General features: G+C 43.1%; 1 protein-coding gene and 1 long non-coding RNA gene across 6 annotated transcripts; both read left to right on the forward strand.

The window, feature by feature from the left end:
* The first annotated feature begins 1,337 nt into the window (after nt 1-1,337).
* zbtb18 (zinc finger and BTB domain containing 18) lies at nt 1,338-11,139 on the forward strand. 5 transcript variants are annotated; one of them, XR_002874753.1, is made up of 3 exons: nt 5,116-5,311; nt 6,382-8,187; nt 8,325-11,139. XR_002874753.1 is itself a non-coding variant. In XM_023963268.1 (2 exons), the coding sequence occupies exon 2, from the start codon at nt 6,399-6,401 to the stop codon at nt 8,094-8,096; it is 1,698 nt and encodes a 565-aa protein (XP_023819036.1). In that variant the 5' UTR covers nt 1,338-2,140; nt 6,382-6,398; the 3' UTR covers nt 8,097-11,139. The 5 variants fall into 5 exon arrangements, 4 of the variants coding, with proteins under 4 accessions (XP_023819036.1, XP_023819035.1, XP_023819034.1 ...); XM_023963268.1 differs by lacking the exon at nt 5,116-5,311 and adding an exon at nt 1,338-2,140 and having other exon boundaries at nt 6,382-11,139; XM_023963267.1 differs by lacking the exon at nt 5,116-5,311 and adding an exon at nt 3,532-3,924 and having other exon boundaries at nt 6,382-11,139.
* Nucleotides 11,140-15,393: 4,254 nt separating this feature from the next.
* Nucleotides 15,394-23,459, forward strand: LOC110016514. The gene is made up of 2 exons (XR_002291827.1): nt 15,394-15,446; nt 23,102-23,459. It is a non-coding gene; the product is annotated as an uncharacterized LOC110016514 (long non-coding RNA).
* The last annotated feature ends 480 nt before the right edge of the window (nt 23,460-23,939 follow it).

The following is a 23,939-nucleotide window of genomic DNA, read 5'->3' on the forward strand; positions in this document are numbered from 1 at the left end:
CCTTCCAAAATTTTTGTTGTTGGATAAGTGTTTACAACCATTTGCTTAAAATGTTTTAAGAAAGATTGTGTTGCAGTTGAAGAGTTTTACTAAATACAATGGAAAAACTTCATTGGTGTTTTGTTTTTGCAGTTGATGTGAAACTCCCCTAAAAAGCATTTGTAAGATGTATTTTATATCCTTTAATCCCTCTGAGCTGCAATGTTGAACATGATCTCTGTATTATTTTAACATGTGCCTAATCCAGCTAGAGTAGAGACTCTGTGTAATGTAATTAATCTGCAGCATATACAGTAGTCCAAAGCACTATTTTGACTGTAGTTTAACATGTGTCAAGTGCTTTCACTTAAATATCAAATCATTAGTTTAACCCATAAGAACCCATGCTGACATTAATGATAAAGAAAAATATCATAAATGGATTCTGTGGTCCACTTAGTTTTTGGTAAAATACACATAATTTTATTTTTAAGAAAAAAATGGGTCTGGGTTCTTCTGGATTAAACTAATAAAGTTGCATATTAAAGTATATATCTGAATTGAATATGAAAGTGTTAAAGTCCCACTCCGATCATCTTCTTTAGTTGTGATGACGCCATATTTAGCCAAAATTTAAAAATCTGTCATTTTCTAGAACACAGTTTCTGCACAGCAGCAGTAGCTCATAGAAATTTCTCTCTGAGTTGTGGGTTGAATGAATAAATGAATGAATGAGTTGTGGGTTGGACTGTTGGTAAAGAGTCCACCCCACTTTCCATCATCCATCTGTTTACATTATCTCATGCTAGCTTACACCCACTCACAATCCCAGACCAACATTACCGGTGCAACAAAAATAGTGAACAATATCTGAGCTATTGAGCTGTACAGTTTTGTTCCAGATGCCAGCTCATTTAAGGAAAGGTAAGGCCTACAAGGATCTAGTCGTCTGGAAGCAGATGCAACATAATGGATCGAAGAAGGGAAGTTGTAGCTTGCTGTAGTAGCTTTTTGCGACACAACTACAAGCTTTTTCCATCTTAATTTTTGCAACAGTTTTTGCTTCAAAACGATTTGAATGAAGAAACACACCAAAATGTAGTTTTTAGCTTATTTCTCTTCATATACCTCCTCCATCATGAGAAGAATGCCACAAGAACATTCTAGAAAAACACGAAAACCCCCACATAACTGGAGTGGGTCTTTAAGTTTTGGAAAGTTTCTAACCACTTTATGTTGTGAAAAAAGTTGTGTAGCAGTTGAAGAGTTTTACCAAATAAAACAAAATAACTTCCTTTGGGTTCTTATTAACATTCTGTTTATAATGTTACTGATTTAATCTTCTTTGAAGGCTCTAGCTGGCATGAGACTTCAGGAATAAGCATTTATAAGATGTGATTTTCAGTATTATTTCAATGTGTGTTTAATACAGCTAAAGAAGATACTGTAATGTATTTAATCTGCAGCAAATTGTCCAAAGCACTATTTTGACTCTAGCAAAACAGTACTGTCGACTGCTTTTACTTCAGTCTCAATTCATTTGTTAAAACTAATAAAGTTGAAAATTAAAGCACAGGTTGGAATTTACTATGAAGTGTTATTAATGATGCAACAGGCCAATTGGAAACCAACGTTTATTTCCTGCATCAAGGTGGTGCACCTGCTCACAGCAGCTAAACCCCCACCTCTCCCATAGACTACAGTACCCAGAGCGCACCGCGCGCTCTCCACTCGCTCTCCGCTGCGCCAGTCCGCCCCGCTGACTCGAAGAACCAGTTGGCTTGGCCCAGCTTCTTCTTTCCTGCCTCCTCACTGTGTGTGCTGCTGCTGCTGTTGTTGCCTAGTGTCAACCTACGCCGAGGAGAAAAAGAAGACCTATCCCACTTTCTGTTCCTCTTCAGGGGGCCTCCGCTCTCCTCCTCGCCGGTACCACTGGCTTCCGTACCGCGCCAGTTAACTCGCCTCCTTTCCCAGCCCGAGTTGATCAGCAACAGCTCGGAAACATCTGGCCGCCGCAGAGTGCTACACTCCCCGTTCCTGCGCCTGCTCGCCTCGGCAGCCTGTTATGGAAATTAGTCTAAAGTCAATCTAATTGGTCTCAGAAGAGAAGGAAGGGGGGATTGGACGGAGGGAGCGGGGAAGACGGTGGACCCTGTTGTCTGTAAGTGCCTCTTCCAAAACCGGAGTCCGTTTAAAGGAGGTTCAGGAGACGGAGGGCGGGTTACGGAGTGGGGGGGGGGTGGAAAGTAGCTAAACCTTTCTTAGCATGACTGTGTTGTCTCCCCGCACTAACAGTTGCCATGTTAGCTGTCCTTCCGCGGTGTTTCACCAGCTGTTGTCATAGCACCGGGGCCTGCGAAACAACTGTAAATAGCTCAATATCGTAGCCCGTCCGCCTTACTTTTGTTAGCCGTTGTCGCGCTATAGCTAGCTGCATGGTTCTGTGTGTCTCCGTGTGTGCGTTTCTGCCTGTTTGTTGTTGTGTGTCCGTTTTAAGAAATTCATTAGAGTTTTTGTGTGTGTGTGTGTGTGTGTGTGTGTGCTTGTTTGTAGGTGCCTGACATCCTTGTAAGTTTTAAGCTAATTTTATTTACCATGTTAATGCTAATAACATGAACCAACATAAGCAGTTTATTTGTCCAAATCATAATAGAGCGGCTTGACACATTTGTTGACATTGTGGGAAAAATAACTTACAAATGCATCGAGGAACATTTATTTAAAGCAGCTAATGATTTTTTGAGTTAAAGTTTGAAAACGTTCCCCCTCTGTTTATTATATGTTATAATTAAAAAATGAACTATTAAAGATAAACTTATATGTGGAATAATATTTTACTTATTTATTTTAAAGAGTATGTGACAATTTTTTTTTTCCCGGTATCTGTGTTTTGCTCGTCCTTTAAAAGTTTGCTAATGGTAGCGCACGCGCCACAACTCCTAACTTATAAAGTAGCAGAAACGGATTCACGCGCCCCACATTCGTCCGAAAGGGAAAGCGAAAGGAGATCGTTTCTCTTCGGCTTGTTTCGAGGACCCGTTCGGGTCCTTTGCTTCTGGAGCTGCGCTTCTTTCTCTCTGACTCGTCCCCATTGTTTCCTCGTTTCATTTCTGCCGCTGTCAGTTGTCCGAAGGGTCCGATCTGGGGGGGTTAATGAATGAAAGAATGACTGAATGAATGCAAGACGAGGCCCAGCGGCGCTGAACTGGAAAAAAGTGGAAAACAATATCAGCTGCGATCGTCTGTCTGTCACTGTTTGCTTTTGTTTGGATGAAAATTCAAGGCAAATCAGAAAAGGAAAACAAAAAGTTTCACCCGTAATATTGATTTGTGTTTGGGGAACTTTTCCTGAGTTAAATGAAAAGCCCATGTATTTTGTTCCCAGGGAACGCAAAAGGAGGTTTGGGAGAGGGTGGGGGGGTGGGGGTGGGAAGACAGACAAAGTTGTGCGGTGTTGGGAGAATGAAAGAGGAGTCTGGTGGCAGGAGTGTAGAGGAGGCAGCATATGGCTGTAGAAAGAGCACAGCTGGAGGTAGCATCTCCATCTGAGGATGATGTCAGAGCAGCTGACAGGCTGCCATCCACCCCACCTCCTCCTCCTCCTCCTTCCCTCCACCGCCTCCACCCCTCCCCAGTCCTTTATTGTGAGTCTCAGCGGCAGCCTGGGAGAGTTAGTGTTGTGTGCGTGCACGCACGCTGTGTGTTTGTGGCTGCCGATCAGTGCCAGTTAGGAGGAGGGAGGTGGTATCTCATTCCCCCTCCAACATCTCCTCCACTTTGCATCTGTCCCTCGCAGTTTGAGCAGCGTTTTTTTTTCTTCTTTTTCTTTTGCCTCTCCTGCTCTCCTCTTCTACCCACTCATTGATTCAGAGGGAGGATACGCGGCCGTTCCACACAATCTGCAGCTTTTCTGCCACATTGGAGTTGATCAAGTTGCTGCTGCAGGTATTAGTTTGCGTGTGTGTGTGTTTGTGTGTGTGTGTTTGGTTAGGTCTGAATGCAGAAACAGTCTCCGGTAGTTGTCGTCTTTGGGGATCTCCGCTGTGTGAAGCTGCTGATGAGTGCTTCAGAAGTACCGGTAGTTGGTTGTCTGTGAGATCTAATTGCTAACCGGGAAAACTCTCCTGAGCGCTTTGTCTGTAGTCTGGAAAATAGTGCATTTAAAGCTCCTCTTTTGCCTCTCTTTTTCCTATTTTTGTGCATCTTATTTGGATCGTTAACTAATAGAAAACAGGACGATTTTTTAATCTCCTGTCCTTATTTTGAATTGTGTTTCTTTGAACAAAAGTTAATCCAAAGTTAGATATTTGTGTTTAATTTAAAACATTTACACAAAAAAACAAAAGATGAGATAAAAAAAAGAAGGGGTATTTATTTAACCCTGATAATGTAATGTGTTTTCTCTTCCAGTTAATTGTAACTGACTGTAAAATGACTTGATAGCATGTGCATTCTGCTCTGCCCACTTTTCCCCCTCCTGTCGGCTGGAGTAAAGGAGACTAATTTAGAAGTTGCAGATTTGAGCTGCCTGAATTGGCTAGACAGCTGTAATCGCACTCCCTCCTAGTCTTAATCTCTTTATCTGGCTAGCAGCTGCCATATGGCCCCCGTCAGCTGGATCAGATGTGGGTAAGCCTCCCTCCCCAGCCGTCCCAGCCTGTCCTTCTCCTTCTTGTGTGTGTGTGCGTCTCCCTCTCAGACCCCTGCCTGAGTCGGGCCGGCCAGCCGGCTGAGTCCAGCCTGGCGGTTCGGCTGGTGGGCCGGGTGACTGGCTGTTGCCCTCTGGAGCCTCTGCCGACTGCTCCCTCCCCACCGCCGCCACCTCGGTCTTTATTTTTAGCCATCTTTAAGGATTAGGATTGATGCTGTGACGAGCAGGGCACTTACAGTGATTGTATTGTAAATCTTCTCTTCTGGGTGATGGTGGGTGGGAGGGTTGAGGAAGAGGGCAGTTTCTTCGGCTAGGGCGGATGTGCTGAGGTTTTCTTGTGAGGTTCGGATGAGAAGGAGTTTGCAAGTGCTGGTTGGTGCGTTTGGGTGGAAGGAGGAGGTGGCAGAGGAGGGGGTTTGGCTGGACAGGGGGGTGGAGTTGGGGGTGGTGGTGGGGAGGTACACCCTTGTCCCTGTGTGTCCCCTCATTAAAAGCAGTCTGAGCGAGCTGCAGGGCGAGCACACACACACATACAGCACACGCAGACGCACACGCAGCCTCGCACGCTTTCATTCTTGATTTGGCTTTATTCACATGAGGAGATTTTACTGCTTCGGTTAACACAGTGCAGAGCGGGACCCATGTATTTTCTCAGGCAAGACAAATCGACTTGGGTAACAGGTGGGACTCTTTACATATTTCAATTAACTTGCAGTTTTCTGATATATATATTTATATATGATCATTATTTCCACCCTTGGAAATCTTCTGACACCTGCAGAGGATTTCTGCAGATTTTCTTCTCATCTAATCTAGCGTTTAAAGCTCACGGGTTAAAGGGACAGGCTGGTTTAGACTCTTCTATTTCATTTGACCAGTTTCTCTGCTCAACTTAGCTTGTGGAGGTGGTAGGAAGGTAGGCTGGCTCGGAGCGCGCGCGCGTTGTGCGAGGACGATCCGTGCAGCTGAAAAGCCGGTTACCTAAAAGGGCTGTGCCAGGCCAGGCCAAAGTGGGTTAATAAAAATAACCAGTGTAGGAGCAGTGACAGTCCAGGAGTGCAGGCAGAGGAGTTGGAGATGTAGGAAGACGGAGCGCAGAAAGACAGGGCAGAGGAATTTGTCACTGCTGCTTCTACCATTGAGATTAACTCTGTCACTGTAAAAACCATCTTCCCTGCAGAATTTATGGCATTTAAATAGTTAATATCTTTAAATTAGTTGTTTTTTACTTTTATTATTTGCTCATTCGTTAGCTTTTTTTTGTAATTATAAAAAGACATTTAATTGATTTAAAGTAACTATTGGCATAAAAATACATAAAAATGAAAGGTTTTGTCATATTTTATTTGAGGTTTTCCATATTATTACGTACATTAGTTTTTCTTTGTCTCGTCTTAATTTTTATTTTACTTTCAGCCTCTGATTGATATGTGATTTTTAGCATTTGTCTTTTTGTCATTTCTTTCTTTTAGTTTTTTATTTTCTGTATTTCTTTCTTCATTGTCTGCTTAGTATTGTTTTTTTTTTGCAATTATTGGAAAAAAGCTTATTTATAATTAGAAGACAAATGTGATTTTGATTTGTTTTTATTTTTTGCAGACACTGTTTCTTAGCTTATTTTGAATTTTACTTTTTGATGTAATTAAAAAAATATAGAGTACTTTTTTTTGGTTCAAGTATTTTAAATGTCACTCTTTTATGATTGACATGTTGGTCTCTGATCCAGTTCCTGTGTTTTTGTGCGGCCGCAGGTTATGAGGACGGCAGGATGGAGTTCCCAGACCACAGCCGGCATTTACTCCAGTGTCTGAGCGAGCAGCGGCACCAGGGCTTCCTGTGTGACTCCACGGTGCTCGTGGGCGATGCTCAGTTCCGTGCCCACCGTGCTGTGCTGGCCTCCTGCAGCATGTACTTTCACCTGTTCTACAAGGACCAGCTGGACAAAAGAGACGTGGTGCACCTCAACAGCGACATCGTCACAGCTCCGGCCTTCTCCCTGCTGCTGGAGTTCATGTACGAAGGCAAGCTGCAGTTCCAGGACCTTCCCGTAGAGGATGTGCTGGCAGCAGCCAGCTACTTGCACATGTATGACATTGTCAAGGTGTGTAAGAAACGTTTGAAGCAGAAAGCTACGGCAGAGGCAGACAGCACTCGCAGAGAGGAGGATGGCGGATCCAGCTGCTCCGATAAGGCCGACAGTCTGTCTGATGGTTCGACGGGTCGGCCTGCTACCGCTGACCTGCTGCACAGTGATGAAGAGGAGGAGGTGAAGGCTGTGGGAGGTCCTCTGTGGTTGAGGCTACCGCCTGGAGAAAGACCTAGAACGCCAGCCATGGCTACAACCAGCCCGGGGCACGGTGAGGCCGAGACGCAACCAGGTGAAGGGCTCGGGGAGGGCGGGAAGGTGCTGTCCCCAGCCGGCAGCCCCAGCAGTTCCACTGGGTCTCTGTCCCAAAGGTCCCATCGCTCAGTGAACTCTCGAATAGGACACAGAGGCAGGAGGGTGTCGAACGACGCTGCCGACTGTGTCCTTGACCTGTCAGTCAAACCAATCGCCAGTAGCAACCACAGCACTCACCATCAGTCCTATTTCAGTGGGGCAGCTACGCCAGACAGCCTGCAGAGCCCATTGGCTGTGAGGGTTAAGGTGGAGAGAGGAGTGGCTTCAGATGAAGAAGAGGAGCTGGGTGGTGGGGACTATGACATGGAGCACAGTGGCCTCACCAAAACCTCGCTTTCCAATGCAAACGGGGGTCTGACCCACCACGGGGTCGGGGGTCCTCTCTCAGCCCAGCGCAGGCTGGGGTTGGAGGCGCACCTGTCCGCTCTGCGAGAGGCGTCCCTGGCCTCGGAGCTGGAGCGCGACGAGAAGCCTGCGGCCCCCGCAGACGACGAGGACTTACTGGGGGGAGAAAACGAGCGTGCTCAGGCAGAGGTAGCCAGCATGGATAACTCACTGCTGCCTTACGTCTCCAACATGCTGTCTGCACAACACACCCAGATCTTCATGTGCCCGCTGTGCAACAAAGTTTTCCCCTCCCCTCACATCCTCCAGCTCCACCTCAGCTCCCACTTCCGGGAGCAGGAGGGCATCCGCTCCAAGCCTGCTGGAGACGTCAACGTCCCCACCTGCACCATCTGCAGCAAGACCTTTTCCTGCATGTACACACTGAAGCGCCACGAGCGGACACACTCTGGAGAAAAACCCTACACCTGCACCACCTGTGGCAAGAGCTTCCAATACTCACACAACCTCAGCCGGCACGCGGTGGTGCACACACGCGAGAAACCGCACGCCTGCAAGTGGTGCGAGCGCCGTTTCACGCAATCTGGGGACCTCTATCGACACATCCGCAAATTCCACTGCGAACTGGTCAACTCGCTGTCGGTGAAGAGCGAACCGTTGGCGCTGCCTAATGTCAGGGATTGGGCGATAGAGGACAGCTCCCAGGAACTGTGGAAGTAGAAACAGACTTCTGGGTTTGACAAAGGGAAAGATCCCGGGAAGGAGAGAAGAGCAGGGAGGCTTGGGGAGGTAAAGGGAGGCGGAGTTTGAAGTGAGTCGCGTCCACGTTTGTTGCAACATCTCATTCAGCTGCACTTTAATAGAACATGAAAAATGTTACTACTGAGTTCTTTTGTCGTTGCTATGTTGGGGTAAATTAATTTTATTTTTTAACCCGTATTTCCTTAGGAATTCTTTCCTAGCGTTGGTTCTCCTCAGTTTGTGGTTACATCCGTGTCTAGGACACAGTGAGAACACGCCTCACCTCTGGGTAAGAGGTTGAACTCCCATCCGTCCCGGTCGCTCAGACCGCAAACAGCCCAGCAGCAGCACAGGTCGAACACACTGAAGTGAAAGAGCGTTACAATACACTAAACGGGTACTGTGATCGCCACACAGTTGAAGAAGAGTGTGTGTGTGGGTTAATGCACTACTTTGGCAAAAAGTCAGCTTATTTGCGTAAGTGTGTATGCGTGTTTTTGCGTGTGTTCATTTTTTTTGTTTTTTTTCTCTACTAGCTTGAAGGTCTGGCTGGCGAAGCCCCCCCCCCCTCATTAAGCTCTTTGCATTCAGGGGAAAGCTGACTGACTGACAGACAAACCGATGGCACTCATGCAATGCACAGCCTCCTTTTTTCACTTCCAGTCGATCTGAAGTATTTTCTAAACACAAGAAGACCTTTACAAGTAAAAAAAATTATTATTATTATTATTGTTATGGATAGATTTTTTTATTTCTTAAATCTAGCTGGCAGTCTTTAAAACATCTCTTGTTTAAAGAAGATATTTAATTTAAGGTTGTTGTATATTGTTCCGCTATAGTTTTAAAACTTTAATCTTTCGCATTTTTTAACTTAATAATTATTATTATTTTTTTGTTACCTTTTTTTTGTAATGGGACCTGCTGTTGTTGCATGATGTCCAAACCTGTATATTTTAAAAGAAAAATGTGAACTTGCTGTATTACTGTACACCTTGTAAGTGATCAAATATTTGACAACAGGCTTTGCTTTTGTTTCTTTTTTTCTCAGTGATTATCACTCCAGGGTGCGGTCTGTTGAAAACCCGAATTTCTTTCCCGCAAAAAGCGGGAAAAACAAAATGCATGAACATCTGACTTTTGTCTTAAACCCTCATGCTCTTGGGTTTTCTTTTCTTTCTTTTTTTTTTGCATCGGGGCATATTTGGACAACACTCCTCTGACAGTGAGAATCTGTTCTCGTAGTTCTGTGGTTGGGTTTCCAGGAGAATCTTTGGAAAAAGCGTGCTGGATGTTGCAGCGATAAAATGAAGCGTTTCAAGCCTGTGTCTTTATGCACTGATTTCTCACCCGTGTGTGTGTGAGTTTGTGTGTGTGTTTTTTATGAGCGTGTGACTCGGTTAGTACCAGTCAATTTAATCTACTGAGGATCTACGACGGCCCAGCACTTCCTCCTCCTGCTCCTCCTCAGGCGTTAAAAGTCTCCTCCGCTTTAAGTTTCATTTCCCATGTGTCCATCCTTTACAAGCCGTTTTTCTTTTTCTTTTCTTAAACTATCTCTGCGGATTCTGCCTTTTTTTTCAGGTCTGTGTCGTGCAGTTTTGTGGCTTGGTTGAGGTGTAACTGATACAGAGGAAGGGAAAAGGAGAGAGGCTAAACCTGAACTCTCCAGCTGAAAGTTGAAGGGTCAGATATCTGTGTCACGCCGCTTCTTGGTTTTGAGCGACTCTGAGCCGGGCTGACCGGACACGTCACCTCACTCGGCGCTCCAGAAGCGGCGGATTTCGCCAAATATCTGCAGCCTCCTCTCCAGGTCCTCGCCTTGAGACCGACCGGAGAGAATCAGCCTGCCTGAAAGCACCTTTTTAAGCTAAAAGATATGGATTTTTGCTGAAAAGATGGCTGTATTAAAAAGGAAGAAAAAAAATCAAGTTATGGAAGTATTTAATACTGTAGAGCATTGAAAAAAAGGGTTGGGGTTATCATGTAAATTCACAAAATTTATTGAATCTATCAGACTAATATTGTCATATTTTGAATCATGTAATCGATAAAGTTTTTGTTGTGTCCGGGTTGGGGGGGGGGCTGCGTCCGTTTATTTTTATTTTAATCTCAAAGCTGGTTTTGAATTTTGAAAAGATGGTCAAGCGTTTATGCAATCCAAAAACATTTGGCAGAAACACAGACGCTGTTTTTTGTTGTTGTTGTTGTTTTGTGTTTTTCTCCTCCTCCTCCTCCTCTTCGTCAGTGTGTGTGCACATGTGCACGTGCACGCCCTGTCATCTGGTGGCACCTGCAGGCTTTGCCAATGCAACAGTGTGGGTGACATTGCGGCAGTTTGCACCACATCGTCTATTTCTTGTCTCAAAATGTTATTTCTTCACTGGCAGCGTCTCTACATATGGGCTCCCTCCATCCTGCTGTTGTTTTCATCACTACTGCTGTTGAGGGAATTTTTTTTTCCCCTTTTATATTTCCTGTTCTGTTTTACTTGACAGCCTTAAACTGCTGTAGTCCGAGCTACTTTGATTTCTTTTTTAAATGAAGTGCGTGTGGGTTGGAGATGCAGTGTCCTGTGAAACAACCATCCCCACGTTTTTTTTTTTTTCATTTGCTGTGCTTACTTGAAAACAAATGGGGGAGACTTTTTTTTAAGGCAAGTTAAAATGTCCTAGACAGTTTATCCGTTAATGGAATAACATGAAGTGTTTGTGGGGGGGGTGACATGACTGAGTCTATTTGACAAAGGACAATCACAGTCTGGGGCGGGTGTGGGGGGGTGCAAGCAGATTTTGATTGGAACATATTTGCTCCCTGTTGAGATTACAGTAATTCTGAGTTTCTTTTATGTTCCTTCTTTGGATTTAGTCATTTAGCTTTGACAATCATAGTTGGGTTGACTTTTATTTTTTTCTCAAGGGGAGTAAATCTAATTGTGTTTAGTTTTGTAATTTTTTGGTGTGCTGTTGTTGAATTTTTAAATTGTGTGCAAACTGCAATAAATTATAAGAATCTTGAACTTCAATCTTTGCATGTGTTTGTGTGTGTGTTTTTTTTTGGGAGTCCAATGGAGGCATCGAGAAGGGACAGCACAGGAGGTCCCGGCATCCCGTCCCTCACTTGTGATGCGGGTGGAGGTTGTGTACTTGTGTGTGTGTTCAGAAAAGACGTGCTTGGACGCAGACTGATGGCTAACTCCTGCTTGCACAGCTCCTGTTAGATCTGCAGCACGGGCTAAAGTGAAGGCTGCATTAGAGAAGAAAATGCTTCGCAGCTTAAGAGCCAATCCCCTGTAATACACACAGCTTCCTTTCAAAGTTCTCCTGCACGGGTTTCCAGTAAAGAAATCAGCTTTAGCTAATGTCTTGCTGCTCGGTAAACCTGCTCCTACAGATGCATTAAAAGCCCCTGCACTCAGAGGCCAAGGAGCGGTGTTCATGAGGCCACAGATGGTCTCTTTAGTAAGCCCCCAAAGCACAGTCACGCGATAAGCTCAGTCCTAATCTTTATGACATTGTCCTCCATCTGATCAATGCCCAAGTTTAGGAAAAAGGTTTAAGTTGGTAAAAAGATCTCAGTCGAAATCGAGTCGAAACTTGAATCCAAAAGCATCTGTTTTATTCTTTGGTGGCAGATTTATTGAGTTTATTACAAATAAAGTGGTCAAACTTGAATATATTTTTCTAGATGTTTAGAACCTGCTTTCAGCTGTCCCTCCAGAAAATACACAAACCCTCTCATCTGACTCTGCACTGCTCGCTGATCATTAATTAAAGTTTCCAGCGTTGTAAGCGAACATCTGCTTGTAGACAACTGCTCTCTCCATCTCTGCGAGGAGGTTCGCTATGAATGTAGGTCATTAATTTGTTTCGTCCTTTGTTTACTTAAGGAAGGGGGACAAAGGGGCAGCTGCAGAACCATTTGGCTGTGCCCAAGGCGGGCCAGCTCAACATGTTGGGGAGGCTGAGACCAGCTTGGGCTCCTGTCTGGGGGCCCGGGCCCTTAACTCTGCCTGCATCGCGTGAGGGAGCCTACTCTGCCAAGCTGCCAGGGAGGACTCCCATACCGCAGGGAGGGGGGAGAAGATAAAGACAAACGTGTCTGTGACATGTGGAAGTGTCCTGATGTTTGCATTTCCAAACCAGTTTGTCCACTCTGTAGTTAGACTCTGTAAGGTGACCCCACCTTCACGATCAGCTCAACACAGGTGCTGATGTCTAATATTTCTATTTATAATCACATAAATAAAGTTACACATCTGTCTTTCCTTTATAAAGACCTCTATTTTGATAAAAAATAATAAAACCACTTAGGTGTAAAGCACCAAAATAAACAGAATCCCAGCTTTTAGCCTTGACAAGATGGCCACATCACAAAGCATTCATTCAAAGCTCGCACGGCGTCGACGGGGGGAGAAAAGCCTCCTGTGCCCTTTTCATGTCTGGGACTTGTTGATTCTCTGTGAAAAAAAGGAAACATTCCCAGGCCAAGTCTAGTCGGGGAAGAATTGACGGCAAGAGAAAGGAAAGCGAGGACAAGCGTGCATGTGTGTGCGAGTGTGCAAGTGATCCAGGATTGTCTCCATATTTAAAAGAGCTCCTTTGTGAAGCACTCAGCACAGCAGGACAGAAGACAAGCAACAAGCAGCCCGCCTGCATGCAGACAATACAGTGGTACTGCACTAGCCGAAGCACAGAGGGGGGAAGGGGAGGCTAGTGGGGGTAAAAAAAAAATTTTTTTTTTTTTTTTGGGGGTGGGAGGGGGACAGTGTCCCGGCAAATCACTCAGCCATCCAGTCACCCGCTGCATCCTCCCTGCGACCTCCCTCCTCCAGGGAAACAAAGGGCGACGCAGCTCAAACTTGAATATCTAAAGCATCTGTGCAAGAGGGGGCCCCCAAATAATACTTACCCATGACCCCCCCCCCCCCCCACACACACACACACACACCATTCACCCCCCACACACATACATGAATGCATAAGACAAGCTATTGGACAATAACTCTCATGGGGGAGTTTTTGAAAATTTTCACACTTGAGTTTGAGCGCACACACACACACACACACACACACACACACACACACACACACACACACACACACACACATCAGCCACATAGGTTTATATAACCTGCCGTTTTGCACACAGGCACAAAGGCCTCCAGCTGGTCTGCCTTTAAGGCCGCGCTACGATGGGATTAAACAGTACTTGTCCTTTGTGCTCCTCTTGAATGGAACAAGAGCGGCTCCAAACTCCCGTCTGACGAGAACCGGAGAGGAGAGTCGGATGAGAGAGAGGATGGAGAGACAAATCTTTCAATCAGCAGGACTCATTCGAAGAAAATGTGTAACAAGCAGACAAATTAACTGGATTTGAGGTCAAAGCAACAATAAAGCCCTGCTCCATGCTTGTGCCATCCTCTCCTAGCAGTGTGTGTGTGTTAGATAAGAGGCATGAACAGGGTGTGTGCAGGGTGTTGGTGGGAACTGCTGGCACCGGGACACATGTGCACAACTCAGCACTTTATCATCTCCATGGTGACCTGACGGGGTCACGCTGGGAGAGGTGCTCCGCTGTCACTAACTCAACCTGTCGGGCTGCTGTTGCTACTGACTCATAAGCTAACAATGTTTCCCACAATGCGCAGACATCTGGTGCACCTGCCCGCTGTGTCGTACACATGTACAGGCAAACAAACACACATGAAAACGACCAGCGGCGGCCTGCCAGCTGTGGTGCTCCGGCAGACTCAAGTTCAGTCTCCCTGTCAAGGCCTCACTGCTGCAGAATTGCGGAGGATTGGAGAAGTGAGCAGCACAGAAACACAGGGGAGGAGTGAAGATAGGATTCTGGTTGTTGTTGGATTTTCCAATTTAAAATCTGCTTCATTCTATTGTGCAACAGAAAAAAAAAATCCCCTTTAAATATCACAACTGTTGTACATTCAGAAAAGCTATTAAAACATTAAAGTTTTTTTTTTTCGCGATTTTGTCATGTTGAAAATTCTAAAACTTGATCTTGAAAAACTTGAATTGAAATTTAATAAACAAGCTTAAAAAATACAATTCTTTTTTTTATTTTGGAAACACTTTGCTTGTGCAGTGATGACACAGTCAACTGACCTGCCTTGTTTCTGAACCTGCATCAAACAGGAAGTGTTGTGGGTGGCACAGATGTGTAGCTGTAATACTTCCTGTAATCTGATCATCCTCGACCCTTCTGCATGGATCAGGTCCGTACCTTTGGACACTTTTTAAGGGGTCAACAGATTCCTCACACAGTTCAAAAAAATAGTCATGAATACATATTTCACACCAAACACCCACCTAATGACTCACATCATGCTGGAACCAGGTTATATCCCAATTGTTCCTTAAAAATGTCTTAATTATTCAAGCCTAAAAAGGATTCACTATTGTTGAAGAAACTAGTTTATTTTGTTACTTGATGAATTATTTTGAAAGGATCCTAAGAGATGATGCACGTTTTACCTGCAACAAGCAGAAACATTGTGGCATCTGTATGATACTCATCTGATTCTAGAAGGTCATGATGCCCAAAAGATCTTGGTCAAAGATGAAATCTTTGTAAATTTTCCAGTGTTTTTTTTATTTATGCAATTTTCTTCAGCCTTCCAGGCCATTCTCACTTAACCCTGCAGATGCTCTGCCTCTAAAATATAGTCTCTGAAATATGTAGATCATTTCCCCTGGCAACTAAAATAACGACAAACATTTCATGTGAGACCACCGATACATACAGTGTGAATTCTCACAAATCTACAGCATCTACCATAGGCAGAGCTCACTTCTTATATAATTTTGTGAAGTTAACTGTCTGATTTGTTAAGATCGGAAATCTGGATGCATAAAATTAAATTACTGGATCAATTTCTTGGTTTTTTTCTATTCAAATGGTAATAATTGCACATGGTTTTTGTTGTTTTTGTTTGTAAAGGTTTTTTCCCTCCCCATTCTTGGGTCAAGGAAATAAGGTATTGCTGATGCGTTTTTTTCCACAATTCAATAGTTTTTTAGTATATTTTAAAGATTGTTCAAGTTTTGTGAGCCAGATTGTTTGATATTTAGATGTTTTCATTTTTTTACCAATGATTTTATATCACCAAAAGCATATCTGAAATCAGTTTTATACAGTGACATTAAATTACGAAAATGTTTAAATAGGTGAGCTGACAGGAGGAACGAGAAAACAAATGACTATTCTAAACGTCTCTGTTACACCTTTTCCTTATTCTTTTTTCACTCTTATTTTTTGACAGAAAAAAGTCACTCAAAAGCAACGGAGCAGCGTAAATTGGTGCACATACGTGTAAGTATGCAGTTATTGTGTGTATTGTGTGTTTGTGTGTGTTCCCTCACCCTGTAATGCCAACCTCTCCACTCCCTCCCAGCTCTGGCCATGCACGACCCATCTGTCGCATTCCTCCTTCCATCCCTTCTTCCATCCCTCCCCTATGTGCTGCACTCTGTCCATCCCTCCCTCTGCGCATCCATCCTCCTTTTCCTTCCCCGTGTTTCTTTATTTGCTTCCACCCTTGAATCAAACCCTTTTTTCTGCACACTCCTCTCCAGAAGTTTCTTCCTGGTGTTTGCTCATCCCCTCCGTTCTCTGCCTTTTATTGCCTGCTTTGGCTTCTGAGCACCTGTACACAACCAGGCTTGAGCTAATAACAACATGTGGCGGCTCAGGCTTGTGTGATAATAATAATACTCATCAAAGATAACACACACGCCTCAGAGCTTCTTTCCATTGGAGGCAAAGCTACTTAAGGCCAATGTAAGACCCTGCAGGCTCATGTAGAACCCCGAGGCCCAGAGTTTCTGCTCCACACTGAACCGCAGTGATCCAATCGAGGCCAGGGAGACAGGAATCCTGCCGAGGGAACTGGCACTGCCTTTCTGTGTGTGAGTAGTGTAGCATCAGGGGTGTAGCCTGGGGTGTACTGGCATGGTTGTGCGTTGGATTATTGAAGGCAGCTTGGGACCATCTGTATGGTGGTGGCGAAGAAGTAGAGAAGAAGAAGAGGGATGAAACAGAGAATCAAACCAAAGATGAAGAGAAGCTTTCATAAAAGAGGTTTTTTTTAATATTCATGACCATTTTCATTAGCATTGCACACTGTATCAGTTTTCTTTGACGGGAAGGAAGAGATATCGTATTTGATGTTTTGGAAAACAATGATTGACGTAGTTCAGTAAAACCAGCAATTGAACAAAGAGTTGCTGAAAATGACCTTTATTGTCATCTACATTGCTTCTAAGGTGGAAAACTGCTTGCAGAGGAGCATTAAATACCAGACGAATAGTAAAAAATTCTGCTGAGATAGCTTTTTGCTTGTGTTTCCAAACCTAACTGAAATAGCTGTATCTCAGCCTTCGGGTTGTCTTGTGATGCATATGGAGGATTTGGGCAACACATGCCTGAAAGATGGAAAATCTGAAATGGAAGAACCACAAAGTGAGGTGTGGAACAGCAAATTCCAAACGACAGTAAAAATTCACCAGAAACTTGCAGCATTTCTTGTACTGGGGGTCCGGCTACTCCTACATGAGACCTTTTCAGAGTGTTTGTTGAGGGGCGGGGGGCCCTCAGCTTGTCTCAGCTGTTACTGGGTGAGTGGCAGGTACCCCCTGTGTGGATCAGGAGTCCATCTCATCTGGACCAGAGTACAAAAACAGGTCTGTTCAGCTGCAACACGGAGAAACAGTTCCTCTGCTTTGATATGATCTACTGCAAGATTTGCAGGCGTGAGTGTGAGTGCAGTACAGTATACTATTGCAGAAACCCCCCCCCACACACACACACACACTCCCTTCAAAGAACTGTCATCAACATTCACAGACATGTCAGGAAAAATGGGAAGACTCTGCTCAAAAAAAACACATTGAAAGTTCAAATCTAAGTTTTCTTCATGTTTACAGGCTTCTCTGAGCTGCACATTCTTATAAAACAGTGTGAATAGATTATCAGTGTTCTTCTTTTGTTGATGTGTCAAAATTAGTATCATAAGGCTTGATAATTTCTTTAAGAATTGTCATTTTTACCCACTTTAGTAAATGTTCCATTGCAATCTTTTTTAAAAAAAACAGGTTGAGTTGGCAATTAAATGCAACATTTTCTAACTTGGTTGCAGTTTTGGTAAAAAATAAAACAAAAACAGATTGAATTATTATTTTTACATCTTCCAGACTAACAGGAATTTTTTTTTAACTGACCTCAAACTACAATTCCCAAAATCCCATCCCTTCACTTTTGGTATTATTAAAAAACTCGAAGTGTCGTGCATAGATACCAAAAGCCATTAATTTAGTCATATGCAGTGGTTGGGAGATATTTAGGTTTAGAAATGTCCTCTGTAAAGGACAAAATTGCATTGCTGAGGCAATTTAAATTAATGTTTTGAAAATAAACAAGCAATTTTCCTTTTTTTTGTAGTAAAAAGTGTAGTTTTTCACTAAATCCCTTCAGAAAGTTTTTGCTACCACATTGAAACTGTGTCAAGATAGTTTCTTGATGTCAGGCAGAGCAGTCCACTCAGAAAAGTAGGTGTAAATGTCAGTTTTAAAGGCCCAGGCAGCTGTTTGTGTGTGTCTTTGAAGCATGCTGTTGTGCGTTTGTGCATGTTGTGGGTTTTCCAGAAGGTCTTCACAAGAAAGCAGACAGGCTGCCAAGCAGCTGTGGTTGTAACTCCTTTTCACACACACACACACACACACACACATAAAACACAAACACACTCAACACAAGCTGTTGTTGCTTAACGACTGGGCTGCTCCAAAGCACATCTGCACTCTGCATTATCATTAGCTCCCTCCCGCAACCCAAGGATTGCTGACAAACTGAACAATGCCGACAATCACACACATCAGCTGCGGCCATATGGGCGCCATCCATAGCTGCAGCCACCCCTGCCTGGCTAAGTTGGTGGAGGGGTTGAGTCGGTTGGAGGGTTGCGATGACTGCACCAGCATCTGTTTGGTGCTCGCTTTGCCACTTCTAAAGACGAGCATCTTTATTGCGTCCCCACAACAATCCTGATGTGTGTTTCCTTTGTAGCAATCATTACCCTCTCCACCCCACTGATTTGAGGCCTCCTCCTTGACCTTCCTTGTTAGCTGCCTACCTTTCACTGCCCCTCCCCCTTTTTTCATTTAAACTGGGTAAGTTGGCTGCAACTTGTGATTGCCACCACCTTAATCCTTCTCCTAATGGGCTGCGAGGAGGAGACGGAAATGGGGAATTAGTGATATGTATGTGTGTTTGTGGTTGGGGATCAGCCCAGATGGCACAACAAGGTGTGCTCCACCACTCTTCCACTCGATCCCCAAATCCATGCCTTCCTGTCGCGTGTCTCCATCTTCTTCTCTCTTTGTCGTCTGTCCTCCTGGACGTTGAACCCAGCTGGCGGAGGTGTTTTTTCTGGGATCAGCAGCAGAATCCTCACTCTAATTATCTTTCAAACTCCAAATGCCAACAGTACATCATTCCTTCATATCCCCATTTTCCTCTAATTTCCTCCCATTTCCTTCCTACAGTCTCCGTGAAGCAGCAGCTTCAGTCGTTCATCAGTTTTTAAAATAAAAAAGACTTTTTATCTTTAACGTTTGAAAGCACCGAGACAATGTAGCCAAACATCCAAGGTTCTCAGTGTTTTCGCAGCTGCCTTGTGAAAAATATGTCCGATCTGAGTTCTTGTTCTTTTGCAGCCACGCAGTCACAACAAACTGTAAAAGATGAACGCTTCATGGGAAAAATTGCATTGAGCTGATACGCAAAAATCAAAAAAAGTTAACAAGTCTGGTAAAGGCTAACCACCATGCATACTATAAAAACACTCTTCAAAAACGGGATTGTCATATCAAAAATAGCATATTAATTCCACATTCTTTTAAAATTTACTGACAACTATTTGTATTCTTTACCATCTTGTTTTTTTAAGTAACAAAATTTGTCTTCTTGATGGGCAACAGAGAAACGTTTACATGAGCTTTCCAAATGGATGATTTGGGACATATGTTTGAGGTTTGTCAGATACTATATCATAAATCTTGTTTTGTTTGACCTATATGCCACTATTGACATTCCAGGTGGTCCCACATCCGTCAGTCCCACCAACATGCCCTTACTGAGACAAAGGCAGACTTGGACAACTCAAACCACTGAACAATTTCCATCAGCAGTAAAATTCAGAATTGTTGTAAGGTCTTGTTACAGCCGTCTTCATTTCAAGTTAAACTTTTAAAAAACTTGCCTGAGTTGTCACATGAGTTTTAGGCATTTCATCAAATGTAAAATGAATAGGTGAAGGTGTTTTAATTTGTGACCGGAACCATAAGGAGACTTTAACATGTGTTGAAAATTGTAAGACATTGCAGCTTTTTCTTGCATTTTTTGTGTGATGTTCCATCAGCTCTAGTTAGTTTTTAGCAAAGTGATCACTCAATCACCTGTTGTTGGTATTGGACTTTGTTTAGGTAAAAGCATCACTTTAAATCTTTACAAAAATTGCTTTTTCCTGTTTTTACTGTTGTGCTATATTTCTGTATTTCATCAAACTTTAAAATTGTTGGTTTCTGTTAAACAAGTTCAGAAAAGATTTAGAACGAGTTGTTCCAGTAAATTCTGGAATATTGCATCTTGTAGTTGTTTTCTGGGGTAAGGCATTCTGGACTTTAGTGCTTTTTCTTTAGATTTTAGGGATGTTCAATATTTTGACAAGATGGGCAGAAACACATACCGACTGGTTTTTAGTACTGATTTTTCCTCATGACTGTATGGACAAGGAGGACTAGAACGTCTGAGCGGACTTTCATGAGGTCCAAGTTCTGATTTAGAAATTCTTAATTTAAAAAATCTGTTTTTAAATCTTTTCGTTGTTGATTCACTTGGTCACTTTGGATCATTGAATCACTCTGCCTCTTTTCATATTTATATCTCTGCTCTTGCCCTGTGTCTTTAACTATAAGTTTACATTTTTATGCATTTGAATGTGTTATTTGCAATTATTTATCCCATAAAGTGGCAAGGGAGCTCCAAATCATGATGCTCCCTCCACCAAACGTCCCAGTCAAACCGAAGTTGTTTCTAACACCCAGTCCCTTTCTTCTTCCGGACTGTCATAATTTATTTTCTGCCTGATCATTGATTTTTGTTTTTTCTTTAAATTTTGTTCTCCTTTTATATACATAAAGCTTTCTGGCACACTCTTGTGTGAATCAGCCTTTTCATTAGGGAACATATCAAGAACCTTTTCCATAAAATTCGCCGTCTTTTAAGTTAATTTCTTTTTACTCCACTAACAAAAGACAGTCCACAGCAGTGAAGACCTAATAAAAAAACAACCTTGCCGTGCTTTGAAACTGGGGCTCCTGAACAATCGGCTCATTATTGAAGCCGTCAAAGCTGCACGTCTGGATCATTTGTTGTTGTTTTTTTAATTCACAGCACATTGACTACAATCTGTGTGAACGTCCATCAACTTCTGCATCCAGGTTTTAATTGATCATGTTGACCTAGAACTGTGTCTGAAGTGACTCCACAATGTCTTTCATGGACTGAAAGACTTTGTGATACTTTAGGTGGTAAATACTTTTTTTGGGAAATTTTGTAACAAAAAAACAAAGTGTGAAAGTGTCATCTCCAGCATGTCCAACCCCCCCCCCCCCCCCCCCCCCCTCTGTGGAGAGAAGGAGCAAGCACCTCCTGGACAAATATTTAAAGTCAAAACAGGCTGGGCCCATAAAAAGCTGAGAGGTGGTGGTGTGGCTACATCTGTCAGGGGGTGGGAGGGAGCGCAGGGGAAAGAGAGGGGTTTGCTGGAGCAGCTGCTGAAACGAGACTGGACACTGCTGACGCCAACACCTGTCCAGCCTGGAGACACACTGTGAGCAAATGTCCTGCCCCTCAAACCCACAATCAGACACACACAACTGTACGAGTTATGGCGCAGACATGTAAAACTCACACAACCAGATTTGGGCATGAAAGAGAGGCGGCGGTGAGCACACCTTACCCAGCTTCTAGCAGCCCAACCACAGCCCTTTTCTCTGGCTGGACCCCCCCATCTGTTGCCTCCCTGGGGAGTGTGAGTGTGCATCTGTGTGTGTTTAAGTGTCTAAGGGTAGGAGGTCAGGGGAGGGGACAGGCAGCCTCGGCCCCGGCTGCCCATTGATCAACAGCTGCTGGGCTTCTCATGCTGGGCTGGATGGCTGGGAAGGCGACAGCAGCTGGTTTGGAGAGAAGGTAGGAGCTCAGGGCCAGAAGCTGCGACCCGGAGATGCAGTCTAGGTCAGGAGCAGGGGGTCGAGGCGTGGAAGCTCGATGGAAACTGGGTGGGGCTCGGGGTACTGAGAGCTTCAAACAGGAGAGAGCTATCAGCTGAGGAGCAGTCAGGGTTAGAGATGAGTGGAAATGCTCCAGCCAGATGCTGAAAACAGGAGAAAAGACAGAAAGAGAAAGAGCTTAGGTGACAACAAAGCTTCAAAATAACTTGTCAGGACATGGTAACTCTTTAAAAATTCATAAAAAATGTTGCAGCATTAGATTTGACTCTTGTCTGCCTAAAACTGTTGGAAAAAGTTGGGAGAACAGGACATTATAGAAAGTTTAAATAAAGTCAAACTGATTAAAACATTAAGATGCCTATAATTATGCCTTATTAACTGCCTAATAAGTTATCAAACAACCAAAGTTTCAAAATCAATGAATGCAGACACTTGAAAACTGTAAGGTGTGAAGAAAGGAAACATTCATGTCAAACACAGCAGAAGAAAGACAGCTGCAGCTGGCTAAGGGCAGCCAGTTTTCTGTCTATGGTGACGAGAGTGAAGAACTAAACTTGCCTCAAAGTGGGTCCTGGGATTCATAGACAGCAGCAAAAACGGAATCTTCATAAAGTAAAAATGCCCTTGTTTCAAGAAAAAGTGTCTTATTTTCTTGTTAGAGTAATAATCATATGTAGAAAGTTTTTTAATAGCAAAATAATCTTCGTTTAAAAAAACTAATTATTTCTTCTTAAAACAAACATTTCTGGTAAGATCACTTTTCTGAATAGATACAGCATCCTGCCTGTTCTGCCGTTCATTTAACTTTCTGTGTGTCTTTTTTTACGATCACTTCTTTCAACCCTTGTGCTATCCTATGACCACACCCCTTACATTGACATGATCTCCCTACCATGACAAAGGTGGATAAAGGTGGAAAGATTTCATGTAATCCATGGACACCAGTGAAGATCACAAATCATTCAAGAAAAAAGGTTCAGCGCACTGTCTAGTGGGTCTAGATGACCCAACTCCCAACGTTAAAGTGCTTAGGATAGCACAAGGGTTACAGGTTTGTTGTAGCAGCTGTAAAGGTGAACAGCTGCAAAAAGAGCTAATCTTTGAACAAGGATTGAAGTTGTGTCATTAATTTACTCCTCTAGGGCTCATTTACTTGTGCTTGTCCAGGCGTGAGTCCATATTTCACACATATCACAGGGAAACTTCACAGGAGCACCTATTTGTGTCAGAACCAAAGTAAAGCTTCTTTATACGAATAAGATGTGTACTAATGAAAAAAACTCTAGAAACTATCCTTTTTGCTAAAAACTTTGCTTATTGTAGGCAATTTGTTGAAAGTAATCCACCGTTTAATTAATTGCAAACATTTTTGTTATATTTTGCTGTATGCTGCCAAAACTTTTACCTAACTGTGTACACTATATGACTACTTATACTCTCTGATGTGTTAGTCTCATTCAGTTCCAACAGAGAGAGGCAAACTCAAATGAGACAGAAAAAGCAAATGTTTTTAGTGAGTTGTCACAGAGCCATTGGTGGGGTTCTCATGTCCAGAATCTTCAATGATCCTCAATGATTTGAATTTCTCGTTAACTAAAAGATACTTACTGCATGGGCAGATAATTGCAATACTTTATAGTGATTCTCTTTTTAAGATGAGTGTTCTTTCCCTGTTTTTAGGCCACTTCTTTTTGCTGCGAGTGACCCATGGAGACACTAAGCAGGTTTTGAAGCCTGCACAGGAGCTGCCTGTCTGCGCCGGCCGCCTCACATCTGCTGTGTTTGGGGAGTTTTTACAGAGTTCAGGGGAGGAGGACGTAGTGACTGGAGAAAAGAAGGGAAGAAGAAGAAAAGCAGGTGAAGGAGGATCAAGCCAAGCAACTTTCCACGTTTTTTTACTGCTGTGCATTCCACACAGAGGTCAGGTCCTTGGATGAATGAGAAGATAAAGGGTCACAGTGTTGCTCAAGAGCACTAAATGTTGGATCAAATCTTTAAGACTGACAGTATTATGTTAAAAATAAAAAAATATAAATTTCAGAATGAGAAGTCTTAAAACATCTATTGGAAAAACTGCCGTCGTTGAGTTATAAAACTATATTTGCAATGTGATTTTCTTTACCAGCTTGAACCATAGACACATAAAGCTTTGAAATAAAAATTGTAAGGTGGCCAACATTTTGCCTGAATAGATTTAAAAACTCAGAGTTTCCCATTCTAAGTAATACCATTACTTAAAATGTAGACATGAAAATCGGGGTTTGAGTAAATAAAAGTAACATAAAAGTACTCAGTTACTTTTGAAATATTTGATACAAAGTACTTTTGAAATCATTTAATGATGTAAGAAGTATTTTGCTTAAACCTATTAACCTACTCATTCTTGAAGGCAATAAATATAAAATGGTTCAAAAACTTTAGTAAAAGTATAAATCGTGGTGCAAAAACCCTTCTTCAGAGTACATTTTTTCAGAATGACTTAAACATTACTGTTTAAGTAATGTAAGTATTATTTTAT

This window comes from Oryzias latipes, chromosome 15 (genome assembly GCF_002234675.1).
Source record: "Oryzias latipes chromosome 15, ASM223467v1".
In the NCBI taxonomy this organism is placed as follows: domain Eukaryota; kingdom Metazoa; phylum Chordata; class Actinopteri; order Beloniformes; family Adrianichthyidae; genus Oryzias; species Oryzias latipes.